Source organism: Fringilla coelebs, assembly GCF_963513975.1.
Source record: "Fringilla coelebs genome assembly, chromosome: 6".
Classification (NCBI taxonomy): domain Eukaryota; kingdom Metazoa; phylum Chordata; class Aves; order Passeriformes; family Fringillidae; genus Fringilla; species Fringilla coelebs.
This window is the reverse complement of record NC_140034.1, coordinates 61,033,055-61,060,148: the sequence shown is the minus strand read 5'-3', so window position 1 is coordinate 61,060,148 and position 27,094 is coordinate 61,033,055. Positions and strand designations below refer to the sequence as shown.

Below are 27,094 nucleotides of genomic sequence, written 5' to 3'. Positions count from 1 at the left end.
CATGCCTTTCTTCTTTCTCCTACAGCTTTGCATCAGGTAATGCCAAAAAAAAAAAAAAAAATTGAAAATGTGTATGCATGCCCAGTCATGTTACTATAATTAGCCTCAAGAACAATGATCCTTCTAAGAGCTTTAACCACAGCCCTTGACAGCACAAGGTTCACTATCACACTTAATCAGACTTTTTCAGAGATTACTTTTTCCCCTTCAGCTGATGATGTAATCGTAGTTACTTTCCAACAACTATCCTTGCTACCACAGTTTTGGAGGCTTGGTGTGCCTTTGAGGAGACCTAAGAGAGAGGAAGCAGCTTTACAGAGACCAGAGGTATAAACCACTCTCCTCCCAGCCAGCCGTCATTGCTGCCTCAGCTGGGAAGGGATTCCACTGGAAACCTGATCTGAAAAGGAACACTGTAGACACAAAAATCTCATTTTAATTTGCAAGGAAGTGTCACGAAACTGATTTTTATCCACAGTTGCTCTTCCTTCTTTTAAAATGTTTAAAGCATCACTTGAACTGTTTTCATAAGAGAAAGAAAAAATGGCACCAATACAAAAGTACTTTAAAAACATAAGAAAATATAGACTGGCAGAGTGAGAATAAGATTTTACCTACATGAAAGATTCCTTTTTGTTCCTTTATCTCACATTTAAAAGAAATTGAAAAACCAATTGAAGAGCGCTGTTCAGTGAAGGCCTCACTGAGTAAGAGAGCTCAAATTCATCACCTGTTCATTGTGCCCAGTTAGTTTTGTTTCTTATTTCAGCTACATCAGTTTTTTTGCTTCTCACTTGTTACATTACAGATAAACAGAGTAAGAAGAAAGCTGAGTTTTCATTTCCTTTCTGCACCATTACTGCTTTGGAACTGCCAGAGCAGTTCTGCTCCTGAGCAGCCCCCCAAGAGAGCTGGGAGGGTCTGGAAGAGATTAATGATGCTGCTGCTATGTGACAGCAGAAGGCAACGGCTGGGCTGGCTGAGCTGGGGAGGGTGCTCAACTGAGCAGAAATCAGCCTCACAAAGAGGAGAGGCTGGACCTTGCATGAGGATAACAGGTAGCCTGTCTACTGAGGGTAGCAGTCACAACAGTGACTATTTAATTACACAGGGTTAAGGATATGCCAATAACTGCTGTGGTGAGGCAGAGATGTGTGGATATGCTGGTATCTGCACAGTTATCAAACACAGACTGCAAAACCTGCCCCCGTTTCCATGTCTCCAAGGCTATTGTCTCAGAGTGTGTCCCTTCCTTTTGCTGGACAGACAACTCTTTCATACCACTGCAGGATTTTTTGTTTTAGCAGTCAGAATGGATTCCTCTCAGAGTGAAGAGCTAGCACGTAGACGTTGTTCATTTCATTCTGAAATTTGGAACATTAAAGTGCAGAAGTCACTGAGATGATGATAAGCACAGGACATTAGACCAATGTAAATATATGGTAAAATGTTAGTCTAAAATGCAACTAATTGAAAATACCAGCTCTGTTACATTACTGTTGTGATAAATTCCCCTCTCTCTATCACCTGACCTCAGAAGAAAATTCTCAGGTAGCAGGCCTGATTCAACCTTCAAAATCCTCCTCTTAGTTAAAAGTACCTTTTGGTGAATTTAATCAAACACAAATAGCACAAGCAGGCTTCAAAATAACTATAATAAGAAGGTGACTGGTTTTCCAAGAAGGAGGAGGAAGGCCCGTGCCAGGAGCTTGGAATAACCCGATAATTTGGTGTGCAGATGACAAGATGACGTCCCAGTCTTTCCAGAAACAATGACTCAAACAAGAAAACAGAAGGGCAGACTGGGGGCTGGGGTTGTTCCAGGTGTGTGACAGCACAGTCACAGGGAAAAGCACTCAGCCTGACATCAGGAGACCTGGGCTGGGCTCCTGCCGTCCTGTGTGACCTTGGGTAAGGCACTCCAGTGCTAACTGGAATAGCAAGAACTGGAACAGAAACCGTGGCTCTTTTTCTTCTCTGATGTTTAGATTTTAAATGCAATTGACAAAGAAAAAACCCACACTTTAAGCACCTCAGGAACCTGTCCATTATTACTTTACAATGGCTGTGCAGCACAGAGATCTTGTGGCTGTTTCATGAGGAACTCAGAAAAGGTTATATTGGAGTACAGGAAAGGGCAGTGTTGAAAGAAAACGACTATTTGATGGAAAACAAACCCTAGATCCTCTTTTCCAAAGAGGGTTGAGTGATCCTAGCACCTTTTCACTGAAATATTTTGCCATCATTTCACATATTTACCATCACAATATACCAAGCTGTCACTATAGGACACGAAAGAACACAAGAGCACACCACTGTTCTCCAGGTGAAGAGAAAAGGGGAAGTTTATTTTTTGACTATAACATTTATAGTTTTCTAAAAGTGATAGTGGATTGGAGAGTGACAGTGCCACCTCTCCAATGACACTGGACGAACTAACAGTCTGTCAAATTTCTCTTCCTCTATAAAAGAATACAAAACAATGGGTTATTTACAGAAAGTGTGTCAGAAAGTTCGCTACAAAAATGTCAACATCAGAAGGCTTAGAAAATCTTAAAAAATCAGGGTGACATCAAGCTAAGGAGCATCCTTTTTTACAAGAGTATCACAGAGATTTAGACTATCCGTGTCCCCAAAGCACCAAGGTAGCATTCTCACTTCTGCTAACACACAGGTATGAAGGATACTGCAAGTATGCGGTAGCAGTTGACTGGAAAGGGAGGAAAAAAATTTTTTTTTAAGTCAAGCTGTTCCATTTAAAAGAATTTACATTTGCTGTTGCATTTATTTATGTAATTTGATTTCCTAGGTTAACCCTTCAGATAAGGATGCCGAACTGGGGAGGAGGAGCCAAGTGTGGGGCCTGTGAAAAGACAGTGTACCATGCTGAGGAAATCCAGTGCAATGGAAGGAGTTTCCACAAGTCATGCTTCCTCTGCAGTAAGCTGGCCTGAATAGTTTAACATCATAGCACCCTCATAGCTCTGCATAACTCTTCCACTAAAGCCAGAACATTTATTTTTGTATTACTTGGCAGGAAGTTTTGCTGCCTTTACCTGGAGCACTATGCCACTTGGGATCCTGGCCTTTCTTTGTCCAAACATGAGATGAATTTTCTCAGGGACATGAAGGTGCTGCAGAATCACAGTATCTAAGTCCATCTCCAGGACACCCTTCCTTCTGTCCAACAATGTGCCACACCGCAGGTTTCCTTCAGGTTAAAAAGCCCAGCAGAACTAAACAAACAGCACTCATCAGACAGAAGGATGATTACTTCTTTACTTTTAGGAGATGATTACTTTCGCAGTAAATCCTGACATTAATTTGTTTCACACTGATGACCCTGATGTCATCAAAACCTCCTACCAACACTCTGCACTTACCTCAGCCTCCTTCCTGTATTGCATGTAGTCTCATTTCACTGACTCTTCCCCTCCACACTCTTCTGTGATCTTTGGGTGGTCTTTGGCTTCCAGGAATTTTGCTTTCTCTGCAGAAGAGGCAGAAATTTGTTAAAAAAAAGTAAATTCAGAGAGAACGTACCAATTCAGCTCTGTTTGCCCTTTGTGGAGAGGGAGAGAGCAAACAAATTGCTAAGAACTAAAGAGATCTGAAGAGTTTATCTTGCAGACAATACTTGGGATTGGTACCTTTGCAGTACAACTCCCATCGTGACAGTTTAGGAGCCACTGAATCCAATTTTTTCCCTCCCTCTCTGGAGGGATAGAGACTTCTTATTTGGAGGCATCAGACTAATTTTACATGCTTAGCTGATACAGCTTAGCTAATTTTACATCCTCTTTGCAGAATGAGACCAAAATACACACCTAAGCTGTCTTTGCCTTTCTCCAGGTGCCCTACAAGTGATGCCTAAACATCCAAACGATGCCTTTAGTGATGCCTAAAAGGCCAAGTAAGAAAGGATTCCCTCATAAAATTTTCAGTTAACTGACAACATTCAGCCAATTCTTACAGAATGGTAAAAGGAAAATCTCAGTCTCAACTAAAACTTTCTTAATGCTTCCATGTTCCGCCTATAACAATAAATAGTAAATAAAAATAAACATCTGCCCTATTAGAGCATAGTTATGAATATTTCTCAAGTGCGGTCTTCGTTCTTAGTACAACTGAAATATTTCCTTTTAGTCATTCATGATAAACAACTTACATTCATTAGCTCTATCAAATATTTGGTTTGTTGTGGGCCTTTTCTTAGTTGGTTGGTGGTGTATTTTGTTGTGGGGTTTTTTTTGTTTGTTTGGTTGGTTTTTTAAAATGTTCCTTTATTTGCCCCATGTTTTAAGTCTGAATTAATTATTTATAGGTTAGATACTAAAAATAGCATTCCCATCAGAAATATGTTAAAGGTCGAAACCTAAAGATGCATCTAAATTGCCCAGCTGGCATATAAAAGGTATGTTAATTGGCTTTACTTTCCCCCATGATTCACATACACTATCCAGCAGCTCTCGATGCCTCAGGATCATGTATCACATTCATGGGCTTTTCTATGAACCATTTCTAGGATTTCATTTCTCAACAGAAGAAAACCAATTCTCCCCAGCCTAAACTCAGGCATGGAAACAGTTAGTTTAGCTGCACTTTTGTATATTTCTATATAAAACTATTTTAAATATATCCTCTATTTCATATTTGATATTTGACCAGGTACATAAAGCACATCAGTATTTTTTATCAGAGAGTTCAATTTCACCAGAATTATAAACAACTCAAAGCAACCTGTTAATACAGGAAGAATCAGACAAGCTAAATTATTTATAACACTCACTCTCTCTGCTCCATAGTTTTTCCCTACAAGTATTGCAAGAGAGAAATTTGTTTCCAGCAATCCCTCCTTCCCGTGCAGGCTCCGCTTTACCTGCAGACTTATGTTTCACTGACAGGTTTTACCCAAAGTTCAGCTGTGGTGGACATTAGGCAGGATCTCATGCCATCAGCCTGGATCTCCTCAGTGCCAGCAGGAGAACAGGATCTGTTGGCAGATGACAGGTCTCAAAGTTATTTCAACAATAGCACTTCAAGGGCTTTTGCTCCATCTGTCATGGTGAACTGATACCCTATCCCTAAGGCACCAGAAATAGAAACACCATCTACTGCTAGAGTTTCCATCATCCCTTAACTCCCTCAGCAAATACAATTATCATCTCAAAGATAGAGTGTAGTACAGAAGTGCCTCATTTTACTTCTGTTAACTATAAAGGTCTTCGCAAATGATTTCTCCCTCCATGCAATACAGGGATGAGGAAAGCCACAAAGAACCAGAGAGCTGGGGATGTATAACTAGTTATACTGCCCCTTAACAGCAACCTGGTCTGGGGGTTGGAACTGCATGATCTTTTAAGTCCCTTCCAACCCAAATCATTCTAGGAGTCTATAATTAAAGCCGCAGAGGTTCCAGGGTGTAAATTCCCTATGGTGGATCAACTGGTTTCAGGGGAAGACATTTAAAGTAAACTTGGGTGAAAGGGGCTAATCAAACCCTCAGGTAGCTCCTCCAGATCTTGCACTTCCAGCCACTTTCAATACTTCTGTATTTCACAGCTTTCTGTTGCACATGTGAACTCAGCAACTTTGTTTTCCAAGCTATCAATAGCCCATGACTGGAATGGTCTCTGCAGGGTAAGCATTTGTTCTAAGGAACCTGGAGAGAAAGTTTTTGCCTATTTTTTCCCCACATCTAATCAACCACTGTTGAACAGTGAACAGTTTCTAAGAAGTACTGAAATAATAATTTTTTAGCATACCGGAAAATCCTGGTTTTCAAGAGAGACTCTGAATTGAAACACCGTCCTCTCTCTCTCTCTGTGGGGTGCAGGCTGTCTCACACTGAGTTCCCTAAGTGGTGCAGCAAACACAGGCATACACTCCTCACTAAGTAGTGAGGAGTGTAGCTACCATATTTTTTCCTCATTCATTATTAGTAGTGCTGTAGAGGACATAATTTGTAATTTGTATTTGTATTCCCTGATGAAAGCTGGGCATTCCTATGACACCTTCTGTCCAAAAGTCTGCCAGACCTTTCTTAGTGAGCTAAGCTAAGCTGTCGTTCTCTGTACCAAAGATGATTTGTAAGAGCACTGTTTGGGAATGGCTACAACCACACTCCTGTCATCTGGAGGAAGTCTGACAGAACTGACACCTGATTTACCTTGGTGCCACAGCTCCAACAAACAATTATAAAAAAACCCCAACATGTGCTGTCTGACTCCAGACAAGAGTCAATGTTAAACCCTCTCTCAGAAACACACCACGTCAAAACAGCCTGGGCTGAGCTGAGAAAGCCACCACAGACTCAGAGCAAGTACTCTGAGAAGTTCAGATCAAAGTCCCTGCAACCTTCTTTCCCCCCTTTTTTAAGGTTTGGGAATTCAGGATGCCCAATTTCAATCTCAAGCCCATTTTAAGCTTCACAGATCTAGATTTCCCTGGGGTTACAGGATAACTTCAGATGGCAAAAGAAGAACAGGTTACGTGCACATAAACATATCTCCCCCTTACTTCAGCAACAGCTCAGTCAAGTTTTATACTGACAAGTTTTATACTGACTGGCTCCTTTCCCCACATTTTTACAGCTAAACAAAAAGAAATACTAATTGCAATTATTTTAAACCACAGAAATTCAATTTTGAAAAGGCAAATGCTGATATGTGCCTTTCTCTCCCTGTTTTCAGTGGCTTGCAGGAAGGCTCTGGACAGCACCACAGTAGCAGCTCATGAATCTGAAATCTACTGCAAAACCTGTTATGGGAGAAAATACGGCCCCAAAGGGGTTGGCTTTGGACAAGGGGCTGGATGCCTCAGCACTGACACCGGAGACCACCTGGGCTTGAACCTGCAGCAGTGAGTCAAACGCCAGTGACAGCTCCATTTTCCTGATCCTACTTGTCTCTTACCAGGGTGTTTTATATATTTCATTCTGTTTCAACAGAATGAACAACATCTAGCATAAGGAGCAGAGCAGACTTTCCTACACCCTTTCCTTCCATAGACACTGTAATTTACAGTTGTTAATGATGCTCAGTCTCTTTAAACCTCCTTTACAAATTATACCCTCCTTCAATAGGTAATTATCCTGCAGAAGCAGCCTTTATATGTCACCACACATGGAAATATTCACTGCAATTGTAATCTGCCATTTGTAGCACAGCGGTAAAGTCACATTGACCGTAGAAAAAGATTTTTTTTTTTTTCCTATTAGAGGCTAAAATACAGTTAACATTTTACTCTTAGAGAATAATCACACTACCCCATACTGTTAGCGCTCCTCTCAATGGGGGAAAAAACATTTTTAACATTTCTCAATGGGGGAAATCACATTATCCTCCATGTGGTTCTAATAACACTTACAAACACACTGAGAATGTGTTTGAACACAAAAAAGTTCTAATGGGATACCATCTTCCAAAAGCACATCATTAGCTCTGACAGTTCATTTTTATAGGATTTTCCTGCAATTCTCAAAGTTGCACATTTCTAAATCAATCAACAATGCTTCTTCCTCCCTCTGGTGGTCTACTATAAAGAAACCAATTAACCAATATGCTGTGCAGGAAATAAAAGCTTAAACAATGTATTTAACTGTAGCTCCTTATACCATTCAAATCCATTACGGGCAGAGCTCTGCACCCAAAACTGTTGCGTCTTGTGGATAAAATTACCTGTTTCAGTCCAACTATCTGATAATTCAGGAATCATTCTATGACAGGCTTTATGCACAAAGATTTAAAGCACAAAGTCCAGAAATAAAAAAACAAAGCTACTTTTCTGATGACCTTTTGACCCTAGGCCAGGTAAGAACCCCAATTCCCTGTCCAAATGTTTCACTGTTTAATGGAACTATGGCATGCAAAACCTGAATTTTTATTTTCAGTTTGATGAGTACCAGCAGATAACCAGTTACAAAGACTAGAGACATCTTTCCCTTGTACTTTCCCTGTTGTCTCACAATGCGAGAAAATTGTTTTTTACTTAAATTTTCATTAAATATAATCTTTTGTGCATGTGGCTGCTGCCAGCTCCATGTATTTAGCCCAGAACCGGTAATATCAGAGCTAACAGTACCCCCTTCTCAATCATATAACACAGAATTCAACAGAATACTTCAATTTTCTTCTTTTTTTATCCCCTTTTCATGTCAAAGACAAGCAATTTAGTATTTTTTATGCCTTACTAAAAAAATAATTAAATCCTTTTTCTAAAGAAGATAATATTTTTAAGCAGCTTTAAAAACTTCTGTTTTAGGGGGTCACCAAAGCCTGCTCGCCCCTCAACACCAACTAATGCCTCAAAGTTTGCCAAAAAGATGATAGATGTGGATAAATGTCCCCGTTGTGGCAAATCAGTGTATGCTGCAGAAAAGATCATGGGAGGAGGAAAAGTAAGTAGTGACTTCAGCACTAGGGAAAAAACACTACCATTTTATAGTGGTGAGAAACTATAACTAAAGGTCCTCTATAATTTAAATTTTCATTCATAAAGAAAACACAAGGATGAATTTGCAAATTGCTACAACAGGTTTAAAATCTTGTACTTTTTGTAAATATTTTTCAATTTTTTGATTCTTACTGATGTCTGAGGGCCAAGCACAGATTACTGTACTAGCTGGCTCTTCCTCCATCTCTGGGTATATTTATAAACATGTATGTGTAGTGGCAATTGAAGATATATTAGACAACGTAACTGAAAAAAGGCTAACCCAGAATGACTAAAAATGGAAGCCACAAGAATTACAAATGAATTTTAACCTTTCCGCACCACACAAAGCAGTACTTCTTTGTTTCTTGTACCTGCTGGCTGTGCACTTTCTGTGCCACACCAATGAAATGTCTCCCCTTACTCAGCCTTGGCACAAGACCTGCTTCCGCTGCGCCATTTGTGGGAAGAGCTTAGAATCCACGAACGTCACAGACAAGGATGGAGAGCTCTATTGTAAAGGTGAGAGTTGCAGGGAGCTGAACTGGGGTACAGAGTCAAACTAAAGTTAATCTCTTTAGACCTAAGATTGCCATTGTGATTTACCTTGCTGTACACTTAACACCCCCAGGAAATTTCATTTCTGTCCCTTTTTAACAACCTTCTGAAAGCAAAGAGCTATGTTAACAATTGCAGTTTCAGCTTCTACAATTAACACTTAAATTTTAAAGCTATAATTTTTCTACAGATGGGACAGCCTCTCAAATCTGTCAGACCTTCTAACAGAGCACTGGCCATATCTGCTGGGCAGGCTCTTGTACCTGCAGAGTCTCATTCACTAAAATAAAAAAATCCACAAAGACACAGATCTTTGGTCCTCCAAATCAGAATTCTTGCCAGTAAAGTTTTAAAGATATTTCCACTGCACTGGTAGCACAGAGGATAATGCAAAAATGGTAAATTACACATCTAGATGTTCTTCTCAGATTCACAAAGTTCACAGAATTCACTTGACTCCTAGAAATAAAGTACATGAAGCTTTTATATCCAAAGCTAAACTTTATAGAGAACCCTAAAGAAGAATACTGGAGTTCTGTGACTTTGGGTATAGTCTGCCAACCACAAGTGGATCAAATTGGCGTATTTGGAGAAATATGCTCACCCTTACCACTTAGCAGAGTTGTGATAAACAACTATACACACATTAACTAATATTGAGTTCAAATGGAATTACTTGAATGCCCATCGATAGTTTCTGGATTATGCTCCAGTTCTTCTTAAAATTCTCTAGCTTACTCTGTATTCCTCATCAGACCAAGTTTTACTGAGCATTTTCAGATAGGAAAGTAGCTTTAATGAAAGTATTACTTAGATCTAAAAAAAATAGATAATTTCTTAACTTTCTTTGAAATCACCAGATGCAGCTTCTGTGTAATTAAAATATGTAATACCAATTTCACTATTAAGACATGGATAAACTTATGGGAAATACACTATTTCAGATTTCCTTCCTTTTAAAAATGAAAACCAAAAGACATTTACCTCTGAGAGCCTTCAAAGTACGATTTGCCCTCCCACTCTTTCTTTTGCAGTTTGCTATGCAAAAAACTTCGGTCCCAAAGGAATTGGGTTTGGTGGCCTCACTCAAGTGGAAAAGAAAGAGTGCGAATGAGAAGAAATGGATGCAACAGACTCAAACTGCTGTTGATGACACCAAGTGATAGCTGTCAAGTAAAACATTAAACAACACATAATGTTAAGTACTTAGGGCATTTGATTAGGATTTTCCTCCTTGCAGGAAAAAAAATTGAGTTGAATCTTAAGAAATTCTTAGAGTAGATTAAAAAGGTACAATGATAACACTAGACTCATGTTTGTGTTTAGTACATAAAGACAAGGAACCTCATGGAACTTTATTGCTTCTTAAACTAGTACTTGTCACATTTTAGACTGGAATTTTAGACTCATAGTGCCCCATTATGACAGGGATCCCTTCTGGAGCCAAGGGTCCAGGTGTTCCCAGTTAGATTCTATTTTCTTTTTTTCACAATGTTAACCTGTCTGTATTTCCACCAGTCTCCTAGTTGAGTTTTGATTATGCTGGCAATTGTGTTAGAACAAATAGATATTATTTGCTTTGAGACAATTAAAAAGGATTTGAAATTATCTTCTCTGAGGGAGGTATTTCTAAAAAAAAAAAAACCCCAACATTTTCTCAGGATACAGTGTTATAAGTTTTGTCTGTTTTCAAGCTGCAATAAAGTACTTACTGCTTCACATTATTTTTATTTGTATTTGCTTGTGCTTACACATTCCACAATGTTTCAGATAAATGGATTTCACCAAGATGAATGAAACCCCTCACAAGAATTGCATTTCGCTACAGTACTTACGATGTCCATTCTAGATGGTATCTGGCTTTAATTTCCTGATCTTGAACTCTTTCCCTGCTGGTTTTTATTGTTACCTATTTTGACTTACATTCATATCACACTGTATAACTGGCCCCTCCTTTTCTTGGGAACGTGGCTGACATTAGCTATTACAGAAGCAGTGGGGAACAATTCCCTCTTTTTATGTGCATTGCTATTTTCCATCATAAACTTACCCATTTTCATACCCTAACAGGGCATATGTATGTGAAAAACATAAGGAAAAGAATCAGGCTCCTTCTTATGGTTTTGTGCCCACCCACTCTTAAATATCTCACTAGTCACATATCCCTTGACTCTATTTCAATTTGCAAAAACACACTTACAAATATGAAAGCTCTATTTTATTACAAGTAAACTCTTCAAATACAAAGACTTAATAGAGATTTTCATAGCATAAGCAATAAAATTACATTGTAATTGTAATATTAGGTTTTTAAACATGAACATTCACCTTAATTTTCAAATTTAATTGTCTTTTGTTAACAGAAAAGTAAAGCAAATGTTACCAACATGATTTTGAAATTCTGCCCCCAAAACTTACCTTTAAAAATATATATATTTGTGTCATCTCCTCACATAAAATTTTAAATAGTTTCAGCTCACAGACACACAGTGACTGTTCCATATACAAATCTCCTGTATCTTATGTAAGGTAAGCTTAATATTTGAAACAATAATAAAAAATAAAACCAAGCAGCTTCAGAAGAATTTGTAGAAATTAACAAAATATCTAGTTTTATTTAGCTTTCAGCTCAACCGCTTTAGAAATTAAGCAAAATTTTACACAGAATGAACATTTTTCTCCTTTGCCAGATGAAAAAGTTTGTATTGCTTGGTCCAGTCAATTAAGTTGGGTTTGAACATACCAAAGCAACTGCACTGAAAAAAGTCTGCAATGTTCTGGAAGCATCCAAGGCTGAAAAAAAGAGAAGAATATGCATTCATAAACCTAAGAAAAGAAGACTGCAAGCATGAAAAATACCACTTCACCATGAGACAGCACTTAAGCTATTAACCTGTCAAGGCAGGCAGCTCAGGGAGAAGAAACAGAAGAGCTCTCAACTGAGCATTATTCCTTTGCTGAAGTTTTACAACATGTTTTACATTAACACATAAGAGTAGATTAAGTTGAACTCACACAATGCCCCACAGTTACTAAGATCCCACCTGTTAGTATACCTGAGGAAACAGGGAAACCTTGATACCGATTTATCTATTAATAGACCTAAATACTGCAGGAGAAGTCAGAAAGGGACCAGTTCATACCTTAATTCTCTTTTTGATACTACACAACAGAGAGTGATGAACAAATTTTTGGACAGGATACCCTCACACCAAAACCAGTGGTTTTGTATTTATGAAGCATGGAAGCAAAACGGTACTGAAGAGATAACATGTTTAAAACACTCTACTCATTAATACCCACTTGTATGGAGTCCTCCTGAGTGAAACAGGATGCTTAGAGGATTTTCTCTGTACCAAGAGATTCATTCTTTCATGTGAGGTCAACCCCAGGAACACAATCTGATTGGAAAAAAACCGTAAGTAATGGTTACAACCTGAACATCACAAATTAAAATCCTAGTGAGCAAAAGATACTACTAAGAAGGGAGTAGGGCGGAAGAGCCTGGACATGTCTAACAAATAAGTAACCAGTGCTATGGTTAGCATGGAAAGTATGATGAAAAGTACGTCTTTAAATGTCACTTGGGCTAAAACGGAACCTGGCAAGAACCAGCTTCCAGAGAAGACAAGGTCAATTGGGATGTCTGTGAAGACTGTATTTTCACAGCTGTCTGCAGAAGTATAGGATCTATCACAGTTAAGCACCAATCTCCTCCGATTTTTGTCTACATTCTACCACAAAAAATGGTAGAAAAAGATACCTTGATCCACAGTGACACTAAATGCCATTAAAGCAGTATGTTTTCAAATCACTGCGTATGAAACACGGTAGTTAAACTGTGTTAAGTAGTTAATCCTCCCTATCTTTTTCCAGCATGATATCCCACTGTCTTGGACATTGCAAAAATCTAGCAGTACACATCTAAGATTGTGGAGCTTTTTGCTTTTTGGGTTTTTTTTACTAAACAAGATGTAAAACAAGCCCTTAGCTCAGTGTGCTTAACACATATTTCAAAGACACCTCTTTCCTAGGAGCTGCTAAACAAGCTGTTTCACAGATGTTTTAAGACACCTCTTCTCAATTTTGTTTGCATAGCCAAGCTTTTCTCTGAGAAAAACAAAACCAAGAAATTTGACAGTCCTCAACAAGATAAAATCCAGGTCATATATTTTTACAGTAGCAGTGGGATTTAATACAGTCTAATGACAAATGACTGAGCTCTGCCACAGCATTTTCAACTCAGGAATAATTGTGTTACTGAGCTTTCATGCAGTTTTGGGGGGCATTAATACCAGTTCTATTAGTCAAATAGATTTCTTGTCTCTAAATACAACTTTTTAAAGGCTTGGAATTTTGAGTAGTAAACCTAGAGCTCAGTTATAGGAATGATTTGCAGACTGTGATTCTACTTCCAGCAGAGAAATGCTGAGTGCACAAGCTGAACCTGTGAAACTTCAAGGTCTGCCCTGAGATTTAAGACAAGCATGTTGTTCTGACAGTAATCAGGAAGATCAAGCACAGAGTTTTTATGGGAGCAAATCATCCAGAGAAGAGATTTGACAAGAAGCATAAACTGAAGGAAAATATTACCTGATAAAGCTGAACAGTGAACCACACAGAGGCCCACAGGGTGTGGAAACAAGCTACTGAGGAAATGTAGGAAACCCAGGGAGAGCAGGACACTGTCTGGGTGAAGTATGTCCATGCTCCATCTTGATGGAAATTTGCTGCACAGTGGTTGGACCAATCTGACAAGACACACAATCAGTTAATTGTGTTTTTAAGCCCTTAAGAGCTGAGGAAAGATTATTTGCATGAAATTAATATTACATAGCAACATCCTCTAGAAATACCATGTTTCATCTACCCCGTTGCCACCTAAAAGCACCCACACAGATGCTTGCTATTCTGGCTGCATAATCTTTACACTCTGTGTTCATGATCCACGGAAAAACATCCTTATTTTTAAAGGTTGGTGCTATAGCAATTCATCCACAGCAACTAAATTAAATGGGTTTGCCTCTCCTTTCCAATAATTTTTTTAATTTTACAAAGTAACAATCCAGATTCATTAACAATATACCTTTTTTCTCTTTAAACTACTTTAAAACCAAAAAGAAATGTCTGCATTTAATATGAATATTTCCAAATTAAAACAAAAAAAAAAAAAATCAAGCTTTTGCAATAATGTATTTAAAAACACATTTTCTGTTACAGTGAAGAGGATCCAGATTAGAACCTGTCACCTGACCTTCTGCCACACGGCTTCCCTATTTCCTCTCTAAAAAAATGCTTCCTGCTAGAGATGGATTTGAAAGCTAAATAAAACTAAATTCATGGATACATACACTGAAGAGTTCCATAAAGCAGCCAGACACCAGTCATCGCCAGGAAAAACAGGAACAACAGGTAGTAATAATGGTTCCCAATGCCTGAAATTGAGGGAAAAAAAAGAAAAAAAATTTTTAAAGTTGGACATTTTAAAATTCAGCAGTACTTGCATTTCTACTAAAGTTAGCAGGAATAAAGAGTCAAAACCATTTCTTATTTTAACCTCTGCCATCCACAAGAGAGCTTGGCAAGGCTGATCTCTCTCTCTCTCTCAACTTTGTCCTGTAAGCCATCCCAATTTATATAATAGAATTAGTTCTGATAAAGTCAACCAGGATTTGTCTCTCCTTCAGAGCATGCCTTCAGCTCCTTTAGTCTGGTGTGACCTAATTAAGCAACCATAACTCCCTACCATGCACAATAAAATTGTGTCATATACTGAGAAGTCTAAGCTATTCAATTTGCTGAACACTGTGTGCTTCAGAATTGAAAACATACACGTAAAAAAACCCCTAGACCTCTGTCAGAAAAACTGTTACATAAAGATATATGATTTTTTAATTACAATGATATTGCTCAAAGCTTTGAGACAACACATCAGAAGGATGTCTCAGCATCTTGTGAATAGCAAACACTGCAAAAATAGCATTTACCACTAGGAAAAAGGCTGTTGGCAAAAAAAAAGAGTGAAAAATATATTGTTACAAATGTGAAGCTCTCACCTTCCTATCTTGAGCATCACCAGTAATAAGCCAGAAAGGAAGAGAGAGGGTGAGAGGGAAGAACACAAGAAGATGGAAATGCCCTGCAGGGTTAACTCAGTGGTACAGCTGCTCCACTCAGAATTGCCCCTAACAGTGACAAAGGGCAATGGAAGTTCAGGAGGACACACAAGTCCAGCCAATTCCTGCAGTTCATTCTCCTCATCCACAGCTACTGCATTAAAATGTCAGACTGTGCACACTTGTCTGGTTCTTTTAGTATCTACTCCTGGACAGATTGTCCAAAAAAGTTTGTCTAATCCCTTTCTGAACCTGCTGACATTGCCTGTGTCTGCAAACCCTTACAGCAGCATGCTCCAAAATTTCCCTGCCTGCCATATAGAGACATTTTTCCTTTACCAATTTTAAATCCCTAGTTCTACTATGACATGCTTGGCTAATAAGTCTGCATTCACTTAAGCCACCATCTTAATGATTTTTTAATTTTCTTTTTCGAAGTCTCCATCATATCCCCTCTTCCTTCTCTCTCCAAAGAAAGAGTTACAGATTGCATGGTGTGTATTCTTAGGGTGACCACTCTAACAACCCCTAAATAATATTTGCTTTTATCTCTTCCATCTGATTTCCCTCTGGCACCTATCAGAGTCCTTCAGTATCACAAGGATATTCTTGTGTCATGTGTGCTCTCTCTTCAAGGGGATAAATGTTATCTCTGCAACTTTTAAAATATGTGGCATTTTCAAATTTGATAAAACAACACACTCTCACCTACGCACTGTCCAGTCCACAGAGAATGCTGATCATATCTGGCTACACATGCTTGACAAGCAAGGCAATGTACAGATCTCAAAGGCTTCCTTACCTAGGTGAGGATGAAGGGAAAGAACACACTCATAGCAGAAGCATCTACTTTGCTCAAAATTTAAGGCATCATCTTATAGTTACCACATTTTGCATAACTACTGTGTCATACACCTCACAACACAAAACATAGATAAGAACCATACACCTTAACTAAAAAAAAAAAAAAGACTGCATTTTAAAAAATTAAGATTAGAGTCCAACGATCTCAAAGCATCTCTTATTACCATAAAAGAAATAAATCTAAACAATATATAACAAACTATTTGTGTAACACTTTAATGACAGGCAGCGAGTAATAAGGATTTTTATGGCAGTATTGAGTAAAAGGCAGGTTCACAAAAAAAAAAAAAGTACAAAAGCCCTACTTACAAGACACGATGTGCAAAATGTTCTGAAGTCCAAGCAATCAGCTTCTGCAAGAGCTATAATGTTCTGAAAGATAAAGTATTTTGTGCTTGCATTTGGATAACATTTCCATAGGTGCTATGAAGATTTCTACATTAGGACTTTTGCAGTTTGTAAGTATTTTAAGTGCTAAGCATGAACAGGAATAAGAACTCGCTATTTAATGAGGTGCACAAGAAAAAACAAACCAGTAAAGACTAATGCAGCTTCACGCACACAAGATTACTCAGAAAAGTATTTGTGTGTTGCCAAAATTAATAAATTATGTGAATTAAATATTCTTTAAAATGAGATGGCACCTCTCATATAGTCAGCCAGACTTCAGGGAGATGAAGCCTGCTCCTTTACAAGGACACAACGTTAACGAGTCCTGTGGCAATATGTTAAAAATACAGTTTATTCTCCCTGGCAACTGGAAAATACAACCTCAATAAGAGCCATGAGATCACAAAGAAAATGCTTTCCTTAACCCATAGGCTGGAGAGACCAGACACTAAATTCTGTACTGATTGGCTGCCCATGATTTCTTTTGGCTACTATAAAACAGTTGGGAAATAGCACATGAGTTGCATGATGTTCAAGTACAAAAAACATTATACACATCCTCAAAGCACATGATAAAATTTAAATAATTACTAGCATATCATATACAGGAAAGCACAGTGACTATTTCTTTCTAACCGTAGACAACTGAAGCAGAAACCATGCAAAACTTCTATTTTTTTGTAAGTGAAGGTCTGTGTGAATTCACGTCACAGATAACACCAGTGGGTCTGTACAATCTTTGGCCAAAGCTCACATTTCAATGAGAAGATAGAGGCAAGGAAATTATAGCAGGACTGAGACAGAATAGAAATTCTTTAGAGTAGAAATCTATTTTGATTTAGGTGAAATGTACATCTTTAAGTTAAGTCTGTAGTTTGAAAACATAGCTATTTAGTCTGACTGCCTGTTCTCGCAAAAAGCCTAGGCTCAGAGAAACTGCTTCAGTGAAGGACAGAGATAAGGGGGGGGAGACAGAGGGAGACAGAAACAGACAGAGAGACTGCTGAGAGGGCAGGTCAACCTGACCTAAGAATTCTTTCTGATAAAGAAGAACTAGCAGCAAATGTGACGCACAATTTGTAAAAATGAATATGTATGAACTTATTGTGAAATTGTATGCTTATGTATTTGAGAGTGGGATAAAAAGGGACTTGAAGTTCTCAGAAGTACGAATCCTTTTTAAGGAGAGGAATCTCCACATGCGTCTAGTGCTGTAATAAACATACTGGCCTTACAATTTTCACAAAGTTGTGGAGTTTTGATCATCTCCGCAAAACATGAAAAGGAAGATAAGGAAACAAGCAGTAGAAGGAGAAATTCTTCAAGATCTGTGTTGTTAAACAACATTGCTAAAACCTCTTTAAGGAAGAATATTTCACTGCTTTCCAGTTTAACAAAGCTGCACATGATGACAAGCAACCACCAGAAGTGGCTGATACATGTTGCACCACACCAGCCCTTCCATTTGTTTTTACAAAATCACCTACCTCTTTTCTTTCTTCTTCTGAAGTCTTTATATACCCAGGATCAGTACTCCAGGTTTTATAGAAATAATAGAGATGACCCATCATGCTGAACACAACAGTGATTTTAAGAATTACATTTGTGGTATGTGATAGTCAGGTTAAGGACTATATTCTTATAACTCATAACACCACTATTTGTCAAACAAGGAAAACATTCTGAATTTAGTTAATACTACTTTACAAGCAAGACACAAGAAGGAAAAAATTACTTTCGCTAATACAGTGGGATCCTCTCTGTCCTTCCAAGGCCTTCTTATCAGAGAAATGGAATATTCTGTCCAGTTTGAAGGCTGAAGAAGACTGCTACAACTGTATAAACCTGCATCACAATATGGCTCCATGTCATCCTCCTTAAAAGTTCTCCAGACTTCTGCTTTTGAATATTTCAGAGGTATGAAACAAATTTGATTTATTTTTTTCCCTCTTTTGTACTTTATTTAAACAATATCAGTCAGACATACAGAGCTATAAAGCTTCTGGCAGCTGTGAGATTCGTTTGGCTGCTGCACCCACCCTAATTCAAACAGGCTCTTACTCAGTCTTACCTTGTCCCATTCATTTTAGACAAAAGCAACTATATACTCATTCAAAAAATGTAACTGAAAGTAATTCTGAAACTATTTTTGTCACACACAAAAAAAGCCCAAGCACACACTACTAAACACTTCTGAAGGTAATGGGACATTAGGAATACCATTTTTACACTATGAACTAAAACCATCTGTGTATCAGATGACTGGGGAAGAAAAACATGTCAAGATTAACTGTCTCTACATAGCAACAAAGGAATATGGAGCGGGACTAGTTTCATACAAATTAAAGTTCTGCATGAAACTTGAGCGCTCAGGCTGCTAAAGAACAGTCCCTGCTGCCACCAAGGACCAGAAAGAGAGCTCAAGTCTGGATTGCATCTCCAGTGACTCCTCAGCCACTTCATGAACTCCAGAGAAAATAATTTTTAAAAATCCAGGATGGCAACCTCAAAGCTGTTTGGTCTTATGAACTAACAACACTGCAAACAGTTCTAATGAAAATCAAGGTGACAGCTCCTGAAATACCGGCACAAACACCAGTTGTTTTTGTTACAATGCAGTTGCAGGGTGCAATTATAAAAGTCAAAATGATGGTGTGTTTCTTGGGGGTACTACTGGTCTATTTGCACTGGTATTGGTTTTTTGGAGCTCAGAGAAATCTTCAGTTAGAATGGCTGGATTTTCATTCAGTCCAGAGGAAGTCTGACAGACAAATACAGCTAACTAAAATCCTGAAAACTTTTAAAACACACAGATCTGCAACCAGCTCCAAAAGGAAAACACACTCATGACAAAAAGGGTTGGACAGTGAAATGGAAACCTATCCACTGGCCCATCTCACTAAGCTATGGTTAGTACTTCAAAAATATTGCTATGCTCACTATGTCCAGCAAAGCATCTGACTCAAATCCCTACCAGTGGATTTTTTTTTTCCTTTTAACTTAGATTAAACCAATAAAACAAACCTTAAACCCTCACAAAAATTGAGTAACACCACTTCCATTTATACAAGCATGTGTGTGAATCCCCAGCAAGAATAAACTTGATCAGTTCATCAAAGTTAATCCTGATAATTCCATTAAGGGCATCGTAATTTGGTACAGTACAAGAGAAACTGTAATTTAAAAGCTGAATTAAAAATTAATTAAAACTGTATAGCAATACACTGTAGCTGCTTTAGTACAAAATTATTTGCAGTTCTAAGTATTTTTCTAAAGGCTTTTTCATACATCTTTATCGATAAACAGATGCCCACTGTGTAATAAAAGAACAGGGCATTGCAAAGAGAGCACAGACTACTCAAACTACTAAAATGTTTTTGTGATCATCATTGAGAAGGCTCTTCAAAGCAAGTAAATGTCAGACAGAAATTAATTCAGAGTATACTAAAGATTCAATGTAACCTGTGAATAGACAGGACACCGGACAGTCTACTTTGCAGGAACACAAAGAAATTTCTCCTTTTTTTTTTTGGGAGGTGGTGGTAGAGGATGTTGTTTTTAAAGGCAGGAGCATGAATATCACCAACTGTCAAATGCTTACCATTTTAGAAAGAAGAGATGCTTTCAGTATTATTATTAAGATATGTGTTACCCAGTTATATCATATGACAAAATACATCACTATACAACAGTCTCAGTGAGGAAGATTAAAGAGTGACGTGTAGATGCTAACAGAAATCATTACTTTTATTACACCTTCATTCTGATATTCCAGTAACATATGGAATAGGTCAGGTTATAAAGAAGACAAAAATCTATAGACAAAAGAAGGTACAGAATTTTAGTCAGTGTATAACTTTAAAGTCCCTTTTCCCCTTCCCAATGGGATTGAACCAATGTGACATTAACAGTCACATGGAATTATCTCGAACTGCTCATCACAGTTTGCACAACCAGGTTTAGATTTACAAGAAACTCCAAGCAGAATTGCTTTTCTTGAGTATAAAGGATATCAGGCAGGAACCAGAAAAACCATGTCATGGACATCCAGAATACTGAACTTAGCAGAAGTGCTGTGGGAAGATATCTTAGATTCTTGAGCCCCATGAGTTGCCTGAACGAACATTAAAAGAAATAAATATTTTTCAAAATATATTTGAAACATAAATCCATAGAATATTAATCATCTGGTTTGTAACTGTAAAAACTTCATGCACACGGTTTATTTCAAGTTGCTCAAAGCAATCAAGAACTGTCACTCAAAAGCATTCTTTATCCATACATATAGGGGCTTAACAATGCAAAAATAAAACTGAAGAGTGCTCTTCTGCAGCACAATATTATATATCTGAGAAGTGCTGTAGGACTGGTTGAAAAGTTCCATCTCTGTCTATTTGCACACAGATAGCATTGCCAAATCAGCGACCACTGACTTTGGCAGGAAAAGTGAGAAGCAGCTGAGGATAACACTGGGAGGTCTGGAGAGCAGGAGAGAGGATGGTTCATTAAAACTCATTTTGTGACAGAATATAGCAGGAAAAAGTTGTGATAAAGGACATTTTTGAGCAGATATCTCAATGTTTACCAGATAGAGACCATCAGTAACACTCTGACAATAAAATTAGCTAACAGACTAGGTTTGGGTTTTTTTTTTTCAAATCCTTCAATGACAAGAAACTACTATTATGTGCACAAAAATTGATTATTATTTGATTATTGATTTGATTATTTGATTATTATGGTCATTCATTCTAAAAAGTACATGCATTTAAATTCTTCACACACCATGCAACCATTTCTCAGGAAGTATCTTTTATGTTAACTGAAACTAAACTTTGAAAAGAATTATGCATCAGATCCTTTTTAAATTGTCTTCAACAATTAAGTACAAAAACAGAGAGAAAAAGCCACAAACCTCACAAACAGAGATATCACAAACAGCAGGCTGAGAAGCAAACCTCCTTTTAAAAGCCAAGAATCAGAACTTAAGTCCATGATGTATCCAATGGCCCACATGAATGTCAAGGAAGATGCTAACATCAGGAAGAGCTGTTAAAATATATCAGAGTACTCAAGCACGTCTTACTTAAAAGTATTCAGTTCATGTAATGACAAATGCTGAAAGACTCACAATAAGATAGAACAAGGTGACACATCAATACATTGAAAGCAAGGGTGAGGTATGACATAAAACTCTCACCCAAACCACTCCAATGTGCTGTTAAAGAATTCTATTTCGTGCACCCAATTTCAGAAGAGTTAGAGTTAACTTGTTAGAGTTAATTTGCATGTCACTCTAAACACAGCATGCTCTGGTTTTATTTCTATTAGTTATTACTCAGGAAATTACCTCATATTTCTCTACTATTTTCAGTAACCTGTTATTTCTCCTGTTTCTCATTTTTTCTTCCTCTTGTAGCATGTAAACCATGAAGCGATTCTGACTTTGGTAAGCAATGTCAAGCGGTCTCTCTCCCTTTAACAACAAACAGGGTTATTTATTTATTTATTTATTACTTTACACCTAAATACTCTCTCTTTAACAAAAGCAAGAAATTAATATAGTTAAAACAAGATTAACTGGGCAGTTACTTCCCAGCCCCATCTCCCCCTCCACTATTTTTTTAAGGTAAAATTAAGCTGAATTCAGAGTGCCAACATGCTTAAATCAGAGCATCATAGCTCTGAACACTGATACTTGTAGATAGATTGCAGCTGTTTATCTGTTGGACTGCTTCCAATAACATATCTATATAGTCATGGGAATCTATACTTTCAACATTTATGCTATCAATTTCTACAAATATTAAGTTGAAGCCTTTCATATGTGATAACCTTTTGAATGTACAAGCAGGCATTGCCAAACACCAGCTTTCACAGGAGGACATTCACTTAATTTGAATTCTTTACGAGTCTGACTAGACACTAAGAAAGGAATTTTTAAAATCTGCCCAAGTCGTCATGACAACGTCTTTAAGTATAAAACAGCCAAAGGAAGAAATGAAAAAGAAATTAAACACCCCTAGAAAATGAAGCAAGAAAGGGTGAGGGAGCAGAATCAAGTCAAAAGACACAATTACGGTTCAGTGAACACAAGGTTTGGCTCTTCATCACACGAAGTTTGCAAAGAATCTCTGCATTCATACTCTGAGCCACACCTCAATAAAGGTACTAACTCCCTTTTGGGAAAGACTAAGAACGCCTACTCTTAACCAAACCCTGCTCCAATTTACAACCAACATGGAGAAGACTGAGATTTTTCTTTACATTCATTTTATACATTCATGCTACGTGGGATAAAATATCCCAAAGGAAATCCTACCTTAACATTTTTTATGTCCAGGCTGGCACCAGCTTCCAGCAACAGATCCACTGCACTAGTATTTCCTGAGGCTATTGCCCAATGCAGTGCAGTATTCTTTTGAACATTGTCTACAGCATTGAGAAAGGGGTTAAACTTTAAGAGAAACTTCATGGGTTCTGGTCTAGATGAAAATAAAGTATAAAAGTTAACAAACAGAAAATAATCTGGACTGGAAATGAAACTTTTGAACACTTTATAAAACAACAGTTCCCATCTGTGAAACAGCAGCAGATTTATAATGCCTTATCACAACCAGCTCATCAATGGTAGATCCATGTTTAGAATTCCCCACCTGTCCTGGAAGTTTTTCTCCAGATGATGTTACCCTACCATTTTAACAAATATGAGGTACATAACACAGGTTATATCTTCAACAACACCATAGCTTGTATGTCCCCATTTTATTAGTTCTAAATGCATTTCACTACATCCACACCCATTTGTTTCCATTTTGCAGAACATACAATAAGGCTGCAGATGATTTAGCCACAAACCTAAACTTATGTAAGAAATTCCCTTCACTTTCTTTCCTATATCCAATGAGCATTCCCAACTCTGGATCTCTGAAATACCTCATATTTTCATACAAATGGAAGGGAAAGGAATGTCAATTAAAAAAAAAGATAGTAAGGAAAAATTCACCTTACTGCTTCTTGAGTACAATACAATAGACTCTTCTTCAGTTATTCTCCACTTACCCAATGGCTTTTTGTGCTGTTAACATTAAAGGTGTTTGTCCATTGAAGTCTGTTGTGTCTATATTCTAAAAATAAGAAAAACATAACAAGCAAGTGATTACCAGTGATTTCAGGAAACAGTGGAATTTGGGGCTATATAACTGGCTTAGCTTCACTAATGAACTGAAAAAAGACAGATTTTAAAATATATCAGCCAAGAAGCCAACACTCATTTAAAACTTTTTCCTCCTTCTATAAGTCTTGCCTGTCATTCCTTTCAGAATATTCTGAGGTTCCATTTAAGGAAATTTTTAAGGGAGACACTCCACTAAGGTATTTTTAAGTGAATCATGTCAACTGCATTTCTTGTCCTCTTCGCAAAGAAATACTATCAGTAAGAAGGAGCTTGTAAAGCAATGCTAACCATATTCCTTGTGTAAATAGATGTACATAAAAGGTATAAAGAAAATACATAAAACAGGTTTATTGAAACAACAAAGAAGGATTACGTATCTCAAGATATAGGTAAATATCTAACCTAAATTTTCTTCCTCCTTCACAACAAAAGGTTTCCTTGCTTTCTGCCTCCATCCATCACTACATTAGAGCAGATTTACTTAAAAGAATTATTCATATGGATATTTTTAGTAGAAGATAGGTGGGCCAACAAGTTTATTAAGCCCGTGATACATGCCACTGCGCCCACATTCCTGACGTCAGTTACTCTCTCTAAAGAGAACTTCATGAGAAAGAAAATAAACTTAGCAAACTTTAAAATCCTAATGCTAGATTGCTTCTCAGAATCAGTCTAGATCATATAAGAACTCTCTTGTCCTTTTTATTAGCATGTTGTTACACTTGCCATCAATTCTGCTCATTTCACATATAAGCTAAGAGACATCAACTACCATGGATACAAACCAGAAATTTCTAATGAAAATTCAGACCTAGTCTGATCATTTTTTCTGCATTCTTCATTTTATGAAAAATTGCATAGAATATTAGTTACAAAGCTGTAATCAAATCATAAATACTTCATGACGTCCACACATCATATACTGCTTTTTGTTCCCATATTTAAAAGCCATTGGTTATTTCACAGCACCACAAATCCATACAGCCTTAACAGCACTCCTAAATATGCTGAAATGTACGTGAATCTGCATGTGGGGGACGACAGGAATACAGAACAGCATTAAAAAAAATTATATATACAAATATAAAAAAATACCTAAGTATGTCTGTGCTTCTAGCACATAAAAATAGGTGTAAAATCACTGTTTTTCATCTAGGGAAAAAACCCAATTAACTCTGAAATGTCTTCTACACACAGGCAGCTACTCGTAAGCAGAAAAGAACATCTGGGGCATCAGCAACATACCTGGCCTTTTGCTATGAGGTAGGCTATGATGGGCATGTGTTGGAACAGCACTGCTAAATGAAGGCTGCTGAATCCTTCCCCATCAATAAGACTGGGATCCGCTCCACATTTCAACAATAACACGACCATCGGAAGGTGTCCTTGTCTACAACAATATGCGAAGTGAAACTATAGAGATTATTTTAAAAATTGATATTTTAATGAAAGCATTGCCTTAATAATTCTCACAGGTATCCCACAAAATATTTCAGCTTCTCATGGCTGTATTCAGGAAATCATATTAAATACATACAGCCTAATAAATGAGCCTAGGATGAAGCGTTAATTTAGACTACAGTGGTTATTCTACAGTAATTTCTCCTGTGAGCAGTCATCCAAGAGACTGCAAAAGGCAAAAGACTGACAGTCCAGAAGAAAGCACTCATCTTCCAGCAGGAGACTTTGCACTTGGAGAAGTTTTCCCAGAATAATTACTTCAGGTTATGTTTTCTCCAGACAAGCAGTGCTTTGCTCTCTCAGAAAACACTACCAAGCTTTAAATACCAACAGATTTGCAGTTACGGGTTGCAAGCAGCACTACCTGGTGGCCCAGTGCAGGGGTGTAGAATTCAAATCTCCACCAAGCTGATCCACTACCGCACCTTTGGAAATGTAATATCTGTGTAATAACAGCACAATAAGGTCAGGAACAGACACAATAAAATAGCAAAGCATGATACTAAAGATAACATAGCTAAAAGAGTAAATGACTCGTAATGAAAAATTCACTGGAGAAGCAAATGGACAAAAGTGGCTTAGCAGTAAATAATGGTGTGTCAAGAAAATGTTGAAGAAAAAATAGAGTTGTTAGTGAGGTACTTCTAAAATCAGCTTTCATCTTTGTAACAGAATGATTTCACGTACCGCATGATTTCACATATAATGAAATGGGCTACCTTTATATTTCAGTGATGTTTTCATTAAGGTAAGTGCATTAATATTTTAATTTCTACCCTTCTCTTCTCAAAGTGATTATAGGTAGCAGTGGCAAAATACACTGTGTTACTGTCACAGGGACTCCCAGCTTACTTTACCAGCTCCTGTCTGTTGTTTATTGCTGCCCAGTGAAGAAGAGTCACATTTTCTTTGTCTGGTTGTCGAACATCATATCCTGCTTCTACCAGTTCTTTGCATCGCTCTAGCATTCCATACCTTAATTGAGATAGAAAAAAAATCAATTTACGTATCATTTTTCAGTATTCTCCAGTCTGGAGACAGTTGAATCCTAAAGAAATGATATATCTCTGTAAGCATCACCCAGCAAATCCTACTGGAACAAATTCCACACTGCATTCAGCCTTGTAAAAACAATGGGGCTGTGTCTTGATGAGTAGAATTTTCTACTTAAACAAAGCTGCTCAAAATATTTCTATTTACAGCAGCAACAGTAAGTTATTTTTCTTCTTCCACTACAGGGAGAAAATGAAACTAAAAACGTTTCCTTTGTAAAAATATCCAGCCTTGCTCACATTTGAGGACACTCCCATCTATTTCAACACCCTGCATACTCAGAACATGTACTTACTGTGTAGCCTTGACAATATCACAGGTGCTGGGGTCTTCAGCAATGGGATATGGGCCTGGAAGACCTTTATCCTCATGGACGCTGTGGCTCCTGTGCATATGAGGTCGATGAGGCCCATGGCAATGGCTTTTACACTGATAGTTAACAAAACAATTATTAACCATTGTTATTTATCGACTGCACATAACACACACCTCCCCCTTTACCGGAAGCACTCACTGGGCACGGTAGGTTCTGTTAATAGAAACGAAGATGTTAATTCAAAGCACAGTTAAAGTCTTCCGGCAAGAGACCAATCCTTTCATTTGCGGAGGACAGCAGGGATAAGGTTAAGGTGCATCAGGACAAATTACAGAGGCGTTCAGCACCCTGCAGAGCTGGTTCCCGACACAGCCTCCCCCACAACATCGCTACGCTCCGGAAACCACAACCTACGGCCTTGGGCAGTGTTTGAAACGCACTTGGTGGCCACGGTGCCACCCATGCAGCCAGAAACCCGACGCGAAGGAACAGACAAGGCACACGCAGGGCACGACACGGACGGCTCTTGCCCGGGAGCCCCCGCCAGACCCCGGGAGCACCGCGGCCGTCCCGGCCCCGCCCTCGCTACCTGCCAGGGGCCCGCGGCCGCGCTCCGCACCCCCGGCCCGGACAGCGCCGGCTCCCAGCCCCGCTCCAGCCCTGGCGCTGCCCGCAGAATCCCCACTCACCGCCGGCCCGCTCCCCGCCATGTCCGCAGCTTCCTGC

The 27,094-nt window shown here is 38.2% G+C and overlaps 2 protein-coding genes across 2 annotated transcripts in view; one reads left to right on the top strand and one right to left on the bottom strand.

The window, feature by feature from the left end:
- CSRP3 (cysteine and glycine rich protein 3) overlaps window positions 1-10,715 on the top strand; it is a 14,076-nt gene extending 3,361 nt beyond the window's left edge. The window contains exons 2-6 of the mRNA XM_084207234.1: window positions 2,810-2,940; window positions 6,693-6,861; window positions 8,263-8,398; window positions 8,862-8,955; window positions 10,026-10,715. Of these exons, the coding sequence (XP_084063360.1) occupies window positions 2,829-2,940; window positions 6,693-6,861; window positions 8,263-8,398; window positions 8,862-8,955; window positions 10,026-10,105 (591 nt within the window). The 5' untranslated portion in view covers window positions 2,810-2,828 and the 3' untranslated portion in view covers window positions 10,106-10,715. The remainder of the gene's footprint in view (window positions 1-2,809; window positions 2,941-6,692; window positions 6,862-8,262; window positions 8,399-8,861; window positions 8,956-10,025) is intronic.
- Window positions 10,562-27,094, bottom strand: ZDHHC13 (zDHHC palmitoyltransferase 13). The gene is made up of 17 exons (XM_084207233.1): window positions 27,058-27,094; window positions 26,348-26,481; window positions 25,852-25,974; window positions 25,364-25,441; window positions 24,784-24,928; window positions 23,424-23,488; window positions 22,684-22,846; window positions 21,712-21,837; window positions 21,277-21,410; window positions 20,375-20,475; window positions 17,849-17,973; window positions 16,281-16,343; window positions 15,816-15,909; window positions 14,343-14,426; window positions 13,585-13,742; window positions 12,295-12,392; window positions 10,562-11,784 (listed from the first exon to the last, which is right to left on the bottom strand). The coding sequence occupies exons 1-17, from the start codon at window positions 27,076-27,078 to the stop codon at window positions 11,649-11,651; spliced, it is 1,848 nt and encodes a 615-aa protein (XP_084063359.1). The 5' UTR covers window positions 27,079-27,094; the 3' UTR covers window positions 10,562-11,648.